Source organism: Centroberyx gerrardi, chromosome 17 (genome assembly GCF_048128805.1).
Source record: "Centroberyx gerrardi isolate f3 chromosome 17, fCenGer3.hap1.cur.20231027, whole genome shotgun sequence".
Classification (NCBI taxonomy): Eukaryota; Metazoa; Chordata; class Actinopteri; order Beryciformes; family Berycidae; genus Centroberyx; species Centroberyx gerrardi.
In genome coordinates this window covers 6,117,024-6,133,893 of record NC_136013.1, presented here as the reverse complement: position 1 = coordinate 6,133,893, position 16,870 = coordinate 6,117,024, and the positions used below count along the sequence as shown (strand labels likewise).

General features: G+C 39.3%; 2 protein-coding genes across 3 annotated transcripts; one reads left to right on the top strand and one right to left on the bottom strand.

The window, feature by feature from the left end:
* Positions 1-367: 367 nt before the first annotated feature.
* Positions 368-9,866, bottom strand: gmfb (glia maturation factor, beta). Its single transcript, XM_071896773.2, has 7 exons — positions 9,777-9,866; positions 7,599-7,695; positions 6,225-6,274; positions 5,889-5,938; positions 5,313-5,395; positions 5,129-5,202; positions 368-4,544 (listed from the first exon to the last, which is right to left on the bottom strand). The coding sequence occupies exons 1-7, from the start codon at positions 9,777-9,779 to the stop codon at positions 4,473-4,475; spliced, it is 429 nt and encodes a 142-aa protein (XP_071752874.1). The 5' UTR covers positions 9,780-9,866; the 3' UTR covers positions 368-4,472.
* Positions 9,867-10,436: 570 nt separating this feature from the next.
* On the top strand, positions 10,437-16,618 carry lgals3a (lectin, galactoside binding soluble 3a). Of its 2 annotated transcripts, XM_071896065.2 has the most exons (6): positions 10,437-10,596; positions 11,003-11,020; positions 11,255-11,980; positions 13,333-13,421; positions 14,015-14,171; positions 15,478-16,618. In XM_071896065.2, the coding sequence occupies exons 2-6, from the start codon at positions 11,006-11,008 to the stop codon at positions 15,631-15,633; spliced, it is 1,143 nt and encodes a 380-aa protein (XP_071752166.1). In that variant the 5' UTR covers positions 10,437-10,596; positions 11,003-11,005; the 3' UTR covers positions 15,634-16,618. The 2 variants fall into 2 exon arrangements, with proteins under 2 accessions (XP_071752166.1, XP_071752173.1); XM_071896072.2 differs by lacking the exons at positions 13,333-13,421; positions 14,015-14,171; positions 15,478-16,618 and adding an exon at positions 12,491-13,299 and having other exon boundaries at positions 10,439-10,596.
* The last annotated feature ends 252 nt before the right edge of the window (positions 16,619-16,870 follow it).

Below are 16,870 nucleotides of genomic sequence, written 5' to 3'. Positions count from 1 at the left end.
AAAGGTTGCGTTCCAGATCGTCAGGTATACAGTGTTCAGCGGCGTTGCTGCAACACATTAAATAATGTATTAATTTAGGCACCGAAAATTAAAGTAGTCACCTATAATAACATTTTCAAAATCCATACTTTACATGCACCCGATTACGTTTTAATTAGGGAAAACCTGTAAAACATTAATTAGATCTGACAGCAGGATCGTCAAATGAAAAATTACTTCACTGCCTACTATTTTCTGTACACCGTGAACCCGCAAAGGATTCATTTGGACAGTGACTGACCAAATATAATGAAATAAATGCATGGTATTAAATCACGTACATCAGTTTAAAATAGCAGTCACCAGAAAACAGAGGGCTAAACATCACTGTCATTTTATTGGGACATTTATTAGACATTGTATAAAGTATGGAAAAATACAAATATTTCACAAGTTTCACTGATGCCATGAGGCAGCTGGTTATGTTACATGTTTCGGGTGTGGTTTTATTAAAAAGGAAAGGGGAAGAAAAAAAAGGAATAGTAAGCGTTTGATCAGAGAGAATTACAGTTGAGTAACACATATGCAGGATAAAGTAAAAAGACTCAAAAAGGCCAAATATACAACAGGTTCACCACACAGGAGAGAGCTATGTTTGAAGAAACACAGGTATCAGATCCACATGGACCTGGTAGAATCTATTGGGGAAATATTTCTTGATTTGTTTCTGATGCATGATCAGAGTGTATAAAGTCTATTACATCCCATTTTTCACAATCCATGGATTAATAGCAGAAGATTTCCTCAAAAAACGACAACATTAGAAATATTTCAAATAGAGCAAAGTTCAGAATAATAGATCTGCTTGAGAGGAAAATGCAACTAAATCGTATAAGTCAGACATCAAATCAGTCGTGTTGTATATATTCTCGTTCCTGGTAAGAGAACATGCACCAGAACAGCAAAACTCCTCAATTACTGTTGGGATACTTTGTCAGGCTTCTGCAAACTGTTCAGACACAAACACACTAAAGCATGCACTTTGTTTTTACAGTAGCTCACCACATTTAAGAGAGGTTTTAAGAATTTCCTTCTAAAAAAGATGAGAACAGCTTAACAAGTTTGTTGTATTCACATTGAAACCAGCACATTGCACATATTTTAAATGAAATACAAAGACTGTTTCAGAGTTAGACTAGATCGCTTATGTCAGAACAAAACCTTCTATGTTCAAAAAGTCAACAAACAGCCTTGATTTCAGAGGAATGTCCATGCATTTTTGAAAATTTACCATGGGGTTTAGAAAGGGCTTCATAGGCCTTAGGGTCATAAAACTTGCTCTACCTAGAAAGGACAGTGTGCACCTTCAGTTCAAGTAAGAACATGAAAATCATGAACATGAGTCACCCAAGTTGGAGTTACAAGTTTTTTCTGCTACAGCAGCATCACACTGGCTAATAAGTTGACATGGTTATAAGTCTAATCCATCAGTAGACAGCAAAACAAGCAATTACAGTTATATCCCATTGTTCTAGTTGGACTAAACCCCGTCATGACATATAAATCACAAATGATCAATGTCTAAATATAAAATTTGACATCAATGCATGATTTACATGAAATGGTGGGGGATTGTGCGTACATGTCTATGAGGCAGATCTCAGGCAAACTGTGTTTCTTTTATCTCCATATAGCCAGGATTATACTTAAGAGATTTTGACAGAAAAAAAGGACAAACTCTCTCAGACATTACAGATCAAAAAGTTAAAAAAGGAGTCTTAAAAATTATATTATGGTCAACCAACAAAGCTGTTTCAATCAAATCCTGTTTACCAGCGCAGATATTTGTGTTGTATATTTATTGTTTTCATTTTGGCCTCAAAAAATTTCAAAACGGACATAAATATGATAAAAAATATTTAAGACAAGGCATTGGTAAGGTAGACTAGCGGTATGACATCATACTTAATGTGGAGATTTCCTGCCTTGAGGCATTAAATCAGCCACAACCCTCCCTCTGTTTCCAATGTAGGAGTCTGAAGAAGAGACGACACTGACGGGGGAATTCACTGTTGCATATTATTCTGCATTAGTGTCAGAACGATGCCGATATCGAGCTTTTATTAAGAATCAGATATCGGCCAGTAAGTGTCGTCCACCACCAATATGATGGAGGTTCGTCTGTAAAACCTGCAACGGAATTTTATTCTCTTTGAATGAAACAATTTATTCATTTAATTGCTGAATGGTTTTTTTTGGTAATAAATAAATTCTTCTTTTAAAAAGGCAGTAATACCAGAGTTTCCCCTGCCATTGGATAGGTGTGTTGGGTCTCACCCTGCTGTTAAAAGCTGCTAACCCTAAAAGAATTGAATCAGTCTGGGTTTCAGTGGAGAGTTTTAGTGTCACATGATGGCCTAATTCTGTTTAAGGGGCTTTTCCACCCTGATAAGAATAAAATTCTGGGGGAAAACACTGAATAATTGTCATTTTATGGGCATAAAAATAGTAAAATTTATTGGATATCTGCACAAAGTATCGCCTATCGTCAGATCGAATCCAAAAATATCAGTATCGGCCTTCAAAAACCCATATCGGTCGAACCCTATTCTGTATGGAAGTGAAAAGTTACCCAGCTGCTGTCCTTTTTTCTACCAAGTCTAAATATTAAGCACAACTGGCATTTGGAGAAGCGATGGCCGCCGTCCTCAAGGCGACGACCGCCACTAAGCAATCAAAGTGACTTTACATCAGAATTTAGCACAACATTCATTAAACATTAATAACAGTAATAGCTATAATGCACAATAAGAGCCAACAATCCCTCCAAAGATACAGTAACCCGCTTCTGTAGAAGATTAAAAGGTGTGCAGGGTGTTCAAGACTGTCACGGTTCCTAGAGACAGAGGTTTCTTGTAAGTAGTAAGTTGTTCTGTCTGGAAAAACAGAAGCTCTTTCAGGAATGTTTCAGTGGAAATATTGTTTTCAGGAGACGAGTGTAACATCACTGGAAAAAACAATATCATGCAGGTCAAAGGTAGAATAGAGTTTTACCTCGCCACTGTTTCTCCTCTAAACAAAAGATGTGATTTGGTGACAGACTGTCTAACAAGGGCATCAGTATCTGCAGTGTTACTTTGGAAAGCACCACTCACTTGTATAGAGACTTCCATGACTATTCAGTATAATATACGGCTTGTTCATGTGCGCAGGAGATATCAGTACAAGTACAATTAAAGTCTTAGGAGTGCCACTTGTCAGATGGTCTTAGTGTTTTTGTCCTCTGCAGACAGGAGCGATTACATTTTTTAAGCATCTGAATTATAAATTATTAAAAGAATACTGATAGAGAAATCGACTAAAAACAGAAATCCGCAGCGATCTTTGAATTGTAGCTGATTGTTCAGATGTTCCAGCAGGAAGTGCGTTATTAACAACAAAATGAAATTAATGCTAGAAAGTGTTTTTACATAACCCTAGATACTACCAGCGATAACTAAATAAAAATCTAAAATTCCTAAAAAGTACAACTCCCAAAAAAATAACCCATTTGACTAGGTGACAAATTAAAGAAAAAAAAAATGAAATTGAGGTGGTTTACAGTTGCAAAAAAACATAGTGTGTGTAAACTACTCAAGGAAACATTAAGAGAAACTGTTGTTACAATGCCTTTGAATTTCTCCTGAATGCACATGCTTAGGAGGGGCGGATAATAAGTACTGTAGCTTTCTGTCCACTTCACTAGTTATGGGAGTGTTAATTCAATACAGACACAAAACTGGCACGTGGAGAGATTGTATGGGAGGTAAATGCAGACCTGCGTCAAATAGCGTTTTCAAATAATTCTTAGCGTTCTTTTTAACTTGCTCGGGGCTCCCAGGTGGGCGGGGTTTACCTCATCACAACAACTCAAGATAGTGTCAGGCGTGCTGTCAATCACAGAAAAGCACACGACATTTACTTTCAAATGCATTCCTGTGATTGTCTGAACTCTCTGGCACTCTTTGAATTGAAATGTGCGACAAACTTCACCTACCAGGCACCTAAGTGGGCTGAAAGAAACTGTAGAAAGTGCTGGAACAGATGATTCAGACTGCGACTTCCTTTAAAAAACGTATTTATGAAACGAAACTGATGCGTTTTGGAGACTGAGGTCCTTCCTCTGAGTGTTAATGAGTGTTGTGGTCAGTCTGTGCTTAAAGAAGGAGCTCGGTCTCTGAAACGCATCGGTCTTGTTTCATAAATACCTTACAGGGAGTTTGCGGTCTGAATCATCTTTTCAAGCGCCTATGTCTCTCCAAGCGAAGCAATTGTTGTTTCACTTCTTTGTTGAGCGCCGACACTCCTTATCGAAACTGTAAAAAGTATTTGCCGACACTATTTGAGGCAGGTCTGGTACAGAGAGGAAGGAAACATGAAGTGTGGTGTGTTCTCCCCAAGAGACGACACAAGCTGTGCAATCTTGATCCCGATCCTCCCGGACGAGTCGGCCCTTAGCGGAAGAAGCCGAGTTTCTCCCTGAGCCATTCCTCTGTTAGGTCCTCTGTGTTTCTGATCTCAAACACCTGGCAGAAACAAGGCCGAGCACAACAGCATGAGAGCTTTCTATTAATACAGTGAGGGAAGAGTCTTAGGATGCAGTTCAACGTCATGAAAATGAAATACAAATCAAAATGTCCCTCTAAATGGGTGAAAAAGTGAATGAATGTAATAAATTACACCACAATATTCCACTAACTAATTATTACTTACAAAGAGGCGTAACATATGATGATGATGATGTAATAATACTAATAATGCAGTAACTCATTTTATTACATTCTCATTCATTACATTCCCGAATTTCCCCTAGGGGATCAATAAAGTGCAATCTTATTACATCAATTAAAAATGTTACACCCTTTATGAAGTAAAAAAAAATGACAGTTAATGTAATAATGTGACAATGTGATAATTGATGATTTTTAATGATAATTTATTACATCAACAGGTTTTATTACATTTTCAATCCATTCAGAAGGACATTTTATTATCTGGCATTTATCTGGCAGTTGTTACAAGGCTCAGTTTGTATTTGCTGTTTTTTTAGGCAACTTAGCACTAACAGACGACACTAATGTGAACAGCAGCTCATAGATGGCTCACTAACCTTGGTCAGTTCGACAGTTTGCACCAGTTTGTTTTTGCTTCCCGCATACATCATCTGCTGCTCCGGTTTGCACCCTAACAAATACAAATACAGGGAAAACTCAAAAGAAAAATATGGAACAAAGCACATAACACTATTCGTTATAAATCATTTATTGCACAGATACTTCCAGAGATGTTCTTACCTACTGGGCTGGAGAAGATGAAGCAGAGGGGATAGGAAACGCGTCCATCATCATGTTGGTACTTATAACTGTAGACGACAAATGTTCCTGGGGCTAAGGACAGTTCCCATGTTTCACATTTGGACTCATTGCAAAATAGCATGGCAAAGATACAAGGAATACAAGAAGAATATTGTTTTGTTCCACTTTCTCACTCATTTTAGTAGAATGAACAGAATAAACTAACATTTAATAAACAAACCGTGTAGCTAAAATGCATTACCTGAATTTCCCCAAGGGGATCAATAAAGTGCTATCTTATCTTATCTTAAATGATTGACTTGAGAGGAAAAACCCAGCCGAAACTGTTCATTGGTGTTCTGGGAAATGTAGGAAATCATTCACTGAAGTAGAAGTCGATGAGGCAGGATGAGGGAAAGAGAATTACAACACTTCATCACAAAATAACTCCTGCAATGCATTGAACATCACAGATTGATGTTACATAACAGTGTAAGAGGGTGGATTTTTCCTTTAAATACTGGTAAACACTCATGTCTGTTATTTATTGTTTTGTTCATTTCATTCAAAGGATATCTTGGCTGTCTTTCAGGCAGTTCATCCTTTAGCTCATCAGGAGAAATATCCTGAAACAGGACAGGACAGGACATTTAATGAACAGTTACAGTGAGGTGCTAGTTACACTTTATCTACAACACATTATCCATTAACATCCAACAGCTGACTAGTGGGAAAACCATAATACGTTTAATAACACAAAGTTCAACTGTTTCCTTTTAACCCCTAGTGTGCTGTTCATCTCAAATTCTAAAGTATGCATTTTAGTATCTATAAATTTGCATGTGAACATGAACCTGGACTATGTGCAAAGACCATACAGCAATTTTAGTAACAGAAAAATAGATAACTTACCTCGTGTTCTTCATCAAGGATTACAAGCTGTGTCTCTTTATCAATCTTCACTGAAGGGGAAAAGAGAAAAAAAAATACCATTTTATGTAAAACCTTCAGCAGAACCAGTTGCCATGGAAATCTGAGTTTAGTAGTTCATTTAGTCAGGAATAATTGACTTGTAGTGTGTCCTATGAGAGACAAATGTCACACCATCCAGCAAACAAAATGTATATTTTGTTTTTCTTTTCTTTTGACATTTCTGGGAGGGGTGGGGCATTTTTTGCCTTTATTAAATGTTTTTTAATGTGGAGAGAGAGACAGGAAAGACTGGGAGAGAGAGAGAGGGGGATAATATGTGACAAAAGGTCCTGGGTCGGATTGAAACCAGGATGTCCCACCTACATGGCATTCTCCCTACACCACCGAGCCACCATTCATATTTTCTTAAGCAAATGTACTTGTGTAAAAAGGAGGCTCATGCCTTAAAGTCAGGCTCCGTGCCACGCAGGCACACTCCTAATCCAATTTAGCAGCAGTGACATTTTGATCCGGAGTAAGAGGCGGTGCAGGATAAGGTTTAGGCGAGGTTTGATACTGAAACTGGTGCAGCGCTGGAGCTGGCGGCTACACCGACACGCCACCTGCTGTATTTGTTAACACTTGTGTATTCATACCATCCTTGCCTTCTTCCAGTCATGCTGTAGGCCTACATTTGGCAGTCAAATGTCGATATCTTGGATGCCGTTTTTTCTTCCGTTTTCCCAATTTGTGGAGGTTAGTTTCATGCCTGAGTGTGCTTACTCTTCCAGAAACTCCTTGCAACACACACCTCCCATCATTGGCCTCTATTGGCCTCTAAGCAGCTCCATTGGAGGAGTGCTAGAGTCAAAGCATAACTACGGCCATTTTCGACCTGGATCCTATCTCCCACCATTTTCCATCATACCGATCGATTCTGACCAAAATCTTGTCAATTGCTTCACTAAAGCTTTATGTACTTTTCCTAAAAAGCAACAAAGTATTGGGTGTTTACAAGTTCACTCCCTCATCTGGATAAGAGACTGATAACAGTGATTTTATGGTCACAAGCGCACTTCTCTAAACTTGTGGTTCCTACACCCGCTAGTATTGGCCTCCAACTTATTATTTACAAGTTAACCCAATTCATCTGCAAACTGCTGCATGCCAAGGCTTCCGAACACGCATAAAGATTCTGCATGACAGCATTCAATAATAATGAAATGTGATACTTTATTGATTCCCATAGTGGTTGCAGCTGGTCGGTTTTAACGGTGGTTTCCCTACTCACTGCACCACCTTGCCCTATTGGTACTTGATCTAGAACGCATAATCTAATCTATAATCTGTCTTAAATGTGATGCCGATACTTACTGATGATAGCCGCATTATTAGTCTGCTTCCGGAAACGGAACTCCCTCAGCTTTTTCACCAGATCCTCATCCACATCACACACCACAAGTGATTCACTCTGTTGAAAAGGGAGAAACACATGAAGACATCGGTGTGGTCACTCAAATGTCAGAATTTCACAACCGATTCAAGTCATGAGGTTTATTTTGTTTTGGATAACAGTGAAGTCCCACATACAAACCTGTTAGGGCTTCTGACCCACCTGCACAATTCCTCTGTGTTCGTGTTTTTTTATGTTCTTTCATTGTGTTGTTTGTGTTAAATTAATGAACCAAACCCTTATGGAAGTGGCTTTAAAACTAAAAGCTGACATAAAGAAGAGGTTATAGTATTCACCTGATCAGTCTACTTCATAGATAAAGTATTATACCCCCGTTTCAGCAGGTAGTCAAACTGCATGCTGATCAGGAAGTGCATCCTCAGCCACACCTATCAACATCCTTTGTTCCCTTCAACTTCCTGCCTTTGTAGTAGCTACTATATGTATACTAACATCTGTTATGAGAGAAAAAGGTAATTTGAGATCTATACTGCCTCTAAACAGTTTAGACTGTTGTTTGAGTGAAGGCTTTTCACTTCTTACACCCATTTCACACATAACACATTTCCAAAACTCTTGCATGGAAACTACGGAAGAAAGACGTGCAAGAATCCTGCAGAGAAATCCTTCAAAATTTTTCTGTTTGTAAAAAACTCTTCCACATCAGTCCCACGTCTCACCATGTACTCATCTTAAGCTATTGCCAAATAATTATGCTTAATTTAGCTTCATGTTATTTAGGATATTTGCAGAGGGTTTATATGTTCGGAAGACAGCTGTAGAGACACAGACTGAAGGTTTAGGTGGTTTCAAATGGTACTGCTTCACTTGAAAGCAATATAGAAAAAAATCTGAATTACCAAGCCAGTTTTAAAAAACGTATCTTTTTGTCATTTAAAAATCCTGCGGACACAATCCAACCGGGCTCCTGCAGGAGTTCATTCTGACCTACTGGACTTTATCCAGCACCAGCAGGACAATCATATACCGGTTCCTGCAGGATTTAATACAGTCTGGACTTCCACTCACAGCATTATATAATGCCATCACAAATACACTCTTAAAAGAGTCTCTGCAGGAGTTTTTTTGTAAAGACCAATCTGAATGCAGAACAGTCACCCAAGGAATTCTATAATTACACCTTCCTGAACAGATGGCTGGTGGGAGTCAGGATTTCTTTGAGCTTAGAGAAAGATATTCACAGATTAAAAAGAGACTGTGGTGTCTGTGGTCAGGACAAAGTGACGTGTGAGTCAGGACGCAGAGAGAAAAGATGGGGAGTGGTGATGACATTACAAACCAGGGGTTACTTTAGCTACCTGGATCCCTCCATCCAATGACAGGCAGCTAGCTAGTTTTGCCCGATGGCTAGCAGTCAGTCAGGAAATTAAAGTCAGCTAACTTTAGCTAGCCGATTCATTTAAAGCATCTAACGTGTAAAATCGATCTGCCGTACAAATGGGACAGCAACATTTCCCTAGCGTGCATCGGCACTGAAGAATATCAAGCTGTCATGACACGAACAGAGAAAACCCGAAGGGGAAAACTGTAATCTTGATATGCGAGCTAGCTTGTTAGCCAACTCCCCATACCAGACGTGTTGCAGCACATCACTATATGAACAGAGAGATAGCCAGACGAACACAGGAAGCTCGGCAGCTTTGTCTTCAGAATAAGTGCGTAAAATGTGTCACTTTGGAAAAAATAAATATGGACGTTTGTGGGATGTACAGAGCAACAAACATTACATCAAGTTTTAGCAGAATAAACAGCTTTACCACGGGATGTTCTTAGACATATTCTTTATTTTCACCTTCGTACTTACTAGTATTACTCCAAAAACGCGTCAATATATGTTAGTCAAAAGGGTTTTATTTTGAAAACCGTGACCGGAAGTCTTGGTTTTCTATTCTGGCTAGCTTGACGCTGGTACAAAGAACCGAGGGTGGAACTGATGCTAGCGTAGCAGGCTAACGCTAGCCATTCTACGGGCTTACTTTTTCTTGATAATCGTTGCCACTTCAAATTTGTTGTTAAGAGCTGATAATAAAAAAGCAAAAACTACACAAGTTTCCTCGCATGCAACTTCAACAACTTACCATTTTGCTGAGTTAAAAAATGTCCCGAACCTGCAGCTGCTGTTGTGGATGGTAAGGAAGGTGGGGAAGCTTTCAATGTTTTTTTTGTTTTTTTTTTCCCCTCACACATCATCTTGTGACTGGTTTGACCAATCCCACACAAGCGCCCCCCCTCTTCCAAAAGTTGGCCATACATTTCAGACATATGGCAAATATATTTAAACGTTTCTAAAGTCTTGTTTATTTCTCAGTATTCTCTTTTATACGCGTACTGGCTTATTATATTAATTTCTGACTGTATCAACTGCTGCGGGAGTCAAGTTAAAATGGATAGTCAGATTCAACTTTATTGTAATTGGGTCAAGAATAAAAACGAGACCGTACAAAAATGTCCACAAAAAACAGTGAAATAATGCACAGGTCTTGTAATCGAACTAGATTAACTACGATAGCTTTTTTTAATAACAGATAACTGATTAGCAGATTTAACAAATAACTTTAACATCTTTCCCTTTGCAGCTCTCGAATGGCTATTACGACATATTTTCTCTACACAGTCGCATTCGAGAAAACAAAACAAGCAAACGTAGTTCAGCATTATAATATAAAAGTAATGTGATTTTGTTTGTCGGCTCCGGAACGCGCCCACCCTTTGGAATACGTCATCATCAAGGCGTGTGTGCGCTTCCTTTTCAAGAGTTCTGTCTGAAGCTAGTTGTTGTGTGTGTAGCCTGTAGTTGTATGCTACGGTAGCTAAATTAGCTGGCTACCTGCTTTTCACAACTGGATAAATAATCATTGTTGGCCACTATCATTGGAAAGGAGTCCGTCTTGTGGAGAGGTAGCAAGAAAACTCAACTTCCTGTACTTTTGAGCCACCGTCTAGCTAAAATAAACAAGCGAGCTAACCATCTAACGTTAACTAACAGTTAGCTAGCTAGCTAGTTAGCCAAGTATGTAACACCAGTTAACTAGATCCATGTCTAAATCGCTACTAATATTCCTCAAAAGACAATGTAGCTTCTGTATAGCATATCGTTGTATATTTTCTCAGCTCTCTCAACAATTTGTCTGACTACATGGATTTTGTTGATCACCAGTGTTTGATGGAAACAGTTACTCTAGCATTACTCATAGAGCATTATATGTGACATGCCTTCAAATGTGTTGCCAGCTATCTATAATTAGTTGTCATAACTATTTAATAAAAACTAATTCAAGTTGTGTCTTATGTTGTTTTGTCTTAGATCATGGCAGATTTCTCGGTGAGTTTAAATGACTGTGCTGTTACCCATTATTTTATGGTGATTTGATTACATGGTAGCTAATGGTTATTTACTTATTTTATGGTGTTTTGATTAAATGATAGCTAATGGTTATTTACTATTTGAATGAACTACTTTATTTTCATTAGCTTTTACAGTAGTTTATGAAAAACAATAGTTCTTTTATTGTAGAGAGAGCAAGAAAAGTCATCTGCCCTCTCTCTTTTGCTTTAGCTGGCAGATGCCATATTGGACGATGTCCCGGGCCAGGCAAGCAAAACAGGAAACACTAATCCCTCTGCCCCTACCAACAACCCTCCTCCTGCTACAAACCCAGGCTGGCCCGGTTCAGCCCCTGGAGCTCCGACCCAGCCCTCCGCTCCGGGTGAGTTTCCTGGGGGACCGTCAGGCCCGGGGGCACCAGGGCAGTTTCCTGGAGGTCAGGGACCATTCCCCTCTGGTCCTGGAGCACCAGGGCAATACCCCGGACCTCCTTCAGCGCCTGGTGGGTTCCCACCAGGTCCTGGGATACCTGGACAATATCCATCTGGACCAGGGGCTCCAGGGCAGTTCCCCTCTGGCCCTGGAGCTCCTGGGCAGTTCCCAGGGCAGTACCCACCTGAAGGAGCTCCAGGACAGCTACCTGGAGCCCCCGTTCCATACCCAACTGGACCGTTTCATTCAGGCCCCGGAGCTCCCCCTGGGCCTTATCCTAATGTGCCTTTCCCAGGCGGTCAGCCAGGAGGAGGGAATGGGATGTACGGACCGGGTGGCCCAGGTGCCTTCCCCCCTGCAGCCGGTCCAGGCGCTTTCCCTGGATTCCCTGGTGGAGCGTTTCCTCCGGTCCCCCCTGGATCATGGGGACCACCTGGCGGCGGAGGTTTCCCTCCGGCCCCTGGCCCCTTTGCTCCAGCACCCATGGGGCCATATGGTGGGCCTTCCGCTCCTGGAGGCATGCTGGTGGGTATTAGTACTGTTTAAAACAACATTTGGCTTGCTTGCTGCATTTCTTGGCAGATGTTCTTGCTCTAGTGACAGTGGAGCATCTTCTTACTTGGTGTGGCTGTCTTTGGGATTCAGGGTGGGGAATAACCAGCAGCCACCAGCTAAATGCTGCTAAATCTTTGGCTGTTGCTGGTAAGTTCATCTACTCTACCAGCCACTTTAGCAGGTAACCAGCCATCATATAGATGTCCCATTCTATTCTAATATTAGTTTGCTTCTAAAATAGTGAATGCGACATTTTGGTATTTTATCATTTTGGTGTGTACCTGCCACTGAGGCTGGTGGACAAAAAAAGTTTGTTTCCTTTCCTGTTGGGATTCTCTGCAGGGTGTTGATTCTTCGGTGAGGGCTGCATTTGGATTATTTTGGTCTTGGGCTCTGCGGGGATGCAAAGCAAAAAAATTAAGCAGAAACAACAACAAAAAATGAATATTTAGTCATCAAAACTGTATTCTTGTCTTTCAGCCCAGATATAATCCACCATATTTTTGAAAGCAATGAAATCAACTTTTCAGTCGGACAAGGACATCACCTGCAGAATCAACTTATGGTTTGATTAGGCGACATGGAAATGTACCAAGACTGAATACATGGAGTTAGAGGTTTAGTGTTAGATCTGCCTGGGGATCTGATGCTGTTTCAGTCAAGTGCAATATGATTTTTGCCACTTTACTTTTTACTCTACAAAGGCACATTTATTTTTGTAATAATCATCATAATAATAACAATATACACCTCTCACTAATAAAATCATAAATTGTATATTCCCACTTTCCCCACATTCATTTGTAACTTCTGTACATGATTGCATTAAAAAAGAATCTCATTTGTTTTCCGTCATTGTGGTTTGAATTCAGTTTTGTTGTTTTGTTATAGGCTTGTAGTTGTAAATGATGAAAATGCTCCAGCTTGTATGTTAGCTTTTTCTCTCGTTATCTTTGGCTAATCACAGTGACTTGCATAAGAGAGTGGAGAACTAAACTAAGGAGACAATGACTCACTGGGGTGTTAGAGTAGGAATGTGGGCGAGGTCCAACATTTGAATAGTATTCAACTTACGTTTTTCCTCTTTTTTTTTCGACGATTTGACGCATACAGCCCTAGTTTAGACTATTGGTGATTAAATGTGATTTTTTTTTTTTAACATTTCTACTTCTGCCCACCCTGGAATATTATAAATAGGGTAAACACTATTTGCATCTTCTGTATTTTGCTTAATATATTAGTCATATGGATAAAATTAACACCATTTGAAAATAAACTACCATAGTAAATGTAGTGATCTGAAATTGAAATATTTCTTGCAGATGGTGCCCCATGATCTCCCACTTCATGCTGGAATTATGCCCCGACTTTTAGTCACAATAGTTGGGGAGCCCGTTCCCGGAGGAGACAGGTATTTATTTATTTCAGTATTTATCCTTTAATTCTGCTGCAAAGATGTCAGTGATACTTAAACATAACTCAAGCCCTGATAACTACACTGCATCCATCCTAACTGGTCAAAGCACATGGCAAAAGCAATATTTCACATTGATCAAACATCTTCACTTTTTAAGCACACATACATAAAACATCATTAACGATCAGTCACCCATACTCACCACCAATTACTTTCATTTTGTCTAAAAGTCACACTACTAACTCATATACAAACATGGAAAAGTAGACTTAGGTGATATTTTTTCATTTTGGATCCTACTTTTGCTATTATTTATATTGCCGCTTTCTGCTGTTGATATTGCTAATGCTATTATTGATAATGAAATCTGTGAAAAAAGCCTGAGTGTCAAGAAGCCAATGCTTAAGGTTGACTGCTCTTGTACTTCTACAGAAGCCTGTGTTCTACAAAGTGAAATTCTGTTGAAATCTGTTATTTTTCTACCTTTTATGCCACATTAATACTTAATTAATACTTTCTCAATGCAGGATGTTGTATGAATGTTTTGCTGTCAGCAGTTCTCAGTCTCATTGGACTTTTACTTGCAGGTTCCAAGTTGACTTCATCAAAGGACCAGACGTCGTCTTTCATTTCAATCCTCGGTTTCCTGAGCAGACGATTGTCCGAAACTCCAATCTAGGTGGATGTTGGGGACCAGAGGAGCGGGAAGGAGGCTTCCCGTTCGCTCCGGGCCGTCGTTTTGAGGTAGAGTTACTGGAACTGTAGCCAACACTTTAAAACTCACAAGCTTAGGGTGTCTGATACATAAGTGAGCCTAGGCCTGTGCTGATATGAAGGTTTCATAGTACGATTATCTTGGCCAAAATTATCTCGATGTACAGTCTTATCACGATAATTTTGAACAAGATGAAAACCTACTGTAATATGCTTCAATTGCTTAAAAACTAATTTATCATATCAGTCACAATACATTTCTCTTTTTTAAACAGGTTTTAATGCAACACTGTAGAACGTGTAAAATATTTATGTAAAATATTGACTTTTTGCGTTTGTTATTCAGCCTCCCAACAACTCAGCGGTTATTGCGGTGGTCAAGGTAATAAAAATTAGGGGCGGTGTCATTTTTTACCGCGATATATAGCCTAGTAATACCGGTTATTGTCCCATCCCTAATTGATGGGACAATAATTGCTCTTCTATTTGCTTTCAATGTAAATATTGAGTCTCAGGCATCAGACCAATTGAGGCAAACTCTGAAGCAGGATTTCCAAATTGTCAATCAACTGCGTGCTGATTGCTACTGGCTCAGTGGGTAGAGGAGGGAGGGGAGAGGAGGGGTTAAGTGTGTTAGTCTTCCTGGTTTCCCTCAGACTTAACTACCGCGGCTTTATTTTGCATAGTCTTTTTCCTAAAATTTTAATAAGATTTAGGAGCTCTCAAGGTCAAGGAACATGCAACCCTTCAACATCATCAAGCTGCATTACCTAAGCCAGTCCTGACATTTTCTATCTATCTCCCTCAGCAGGTGGAAAAAGTACTCAAATCCTTTACTTAAGTAAAAGTAGCAATACCATAATGGAAAAATACTCCATTAAAATATAACTCCTCCATTCAAAACTGTACTTAAGTAAAAGTCTAGAAGTATTAGCAGTAAAATGTACTTAAGTATCAAAAGTAAAAGTACTCATTCTGAATAATGGACTGTTAAATTATTGATGCATTAGTAATAAGAAGTATTTTAATGCTGTAGGTGGTCCAGGTGGCGCTAGGTCTAACTACTCCATACTTTAAACTCTAACAATGCAACATATTTTATGAGCTTATTGTATGTTTTACATGTAAAACCTTATTCTGCCATCAGATAAATGTAGTGGAATATATTTATCTGATGACAATATAAGTGCAACATTTCCCTATGAAATGTAGTGGAGTAAAAGTATAAAGTCTCACAAAACGGAAACACTCAAGTAAAGTGCCAGTACCTCAAAATTGTACTTAAGTACTTGAGTAAAGTGTACTTAGTTGATTTGCACCTCTGCTCTCCCTGCAGCTGAAGATCCTTGTGGAAGAGGACATGTTTAAAGTAGCGGTGGACGGCACCCACCTGCTGGAGTACGAGCACAGGGTGGGGGGGCTGGAGGAGGTCACCCTGCTGCGGGTGACAGGAGACGTCACCCTCTACAGCACCGCCCCCAGCATGATCTGACTCACACACACACACACACACACATACACACACACACACACGCACACACACACACACGCTGCCGTACAGGAGACCTAGGTCACACCTTACCACTGTATTTGAAAAGCCTTTCAAATACTTTTGATGCGATTGATGGAACTTGCAAGGCACATAGTCAGCAAAGTGCAATCTCAGCCTACCTGGCACTTATTCATCAAAGCACAAATTGCAGATTCACCCAGGTCTGATACACTAACGCATTTGTTCTCTTCTTTTCTTGTTTTTTTTTTTTTTTTTTCTGGTAGAAGTCTCGATTTGTAGCCACTCACAATCCAATATATTTCATGATTTAACAGTATCTAAGGTAGTCAGTGAGATGAAGTGCACCTAAAGCAGCTAATGTTTTAGAGGGAATACTAATTTATACCTAATGAAAAGATTGTAGGCCAAGTGGAAAAGTGCGATGTGTCCCAAGCATTTCATATATTTTCCACAGTATGCTGTATTTTGTTTATTTGTCTGTTTTATTCTGCTGTCCTATATATTATCACCATCTTGATAAGCCTTTATGTTTGTGGTGCATGAGAGTGTGTTGCTGAAAATCAATTTCCTTTTGACTTGTCTTATTTCACTGCTGGGCGGCCCCCCAAACAATTTGAACCCGAGCCTCACTGGCCTGTAAATATAGGCTGTTGATGAAGTTTTTAGAATTATTTATATACCAAGTTTTGAACCCCGCCTTTTCTTCAGTATTAATCCTCATCTGTAGTCTTCTGACTGGAGGGTCAACGTCACGTTTTACTAAATCTGATTTCATGTTGAAGTCAAGTCTAATGCTAATTACAAAAGTAAAGGCTCAAATGAAAAAAAAAAAAAACTAAACTGTGGGAAAGGCTAAGGGTATGCGCTCTGATTTGTTGCCAAAGATAACAGTGGTACAGTATTTTGAGATGATACGCTTATAAATAAAGGAGCAACAAACAAATAATGCCTGATAATATTGTTTTGATTCAGAATATTGTGTACTTTTCTGTGGGCTTCAGATGTCTGAGCACATATTAAAGATTGGTTTGCTCTCTTTCCTAACCTTAATCAATAGCAGGGAAAACCAGTCATCTATCATTTGTCTAAGACAGCTGTTGAGAAAGTTTCAGGGTGTCAACAAAAAAAGAGAAATCTGTTTTTTATTCCCTATAAATGTATACTATGAGAGAATGAATATCAGAGATTTCACTTATTGCTGTTATTCCACCTACAA

Excerpts from the sequence above, each read along its gene's own strand:
- gmfb (XM_071896773.2), bottom strand. Across the intron at positions 5,939-6,224 it reads TCCTTGATGAAGAACACGAG|GATATTTCTCCTGATGAGCT; the intron begins GTAAGTTATCTA and ends GTCCTGTTTCAG. Across the intron at positions 4,545-5,128 it reads AAACTGTCGAACTGACCAAG|GTGTTTGAGATCAGAAACAC; the intron begins GTTAGTGAGCCA and ends TGTTTCTGCCAG.
- lgals3a (XM_071896065.2), top strand. Across the intron at positions 11,981-13,332 it reads CCGCTCCTGGAGGCATGCTG|ATGGTGCCCCATGATCTCCC; the intron begins GTGGGTATTAGT and ends TATTTCTTGCAG. Across the intron at positions 13,422-14,014 it reads CCCGTTCCCGGAGGAGACAG|GTTCCAAGTTGACTTCATCA; the intron begins GTATTTATTTAT and ends TTTTACTTGCAG.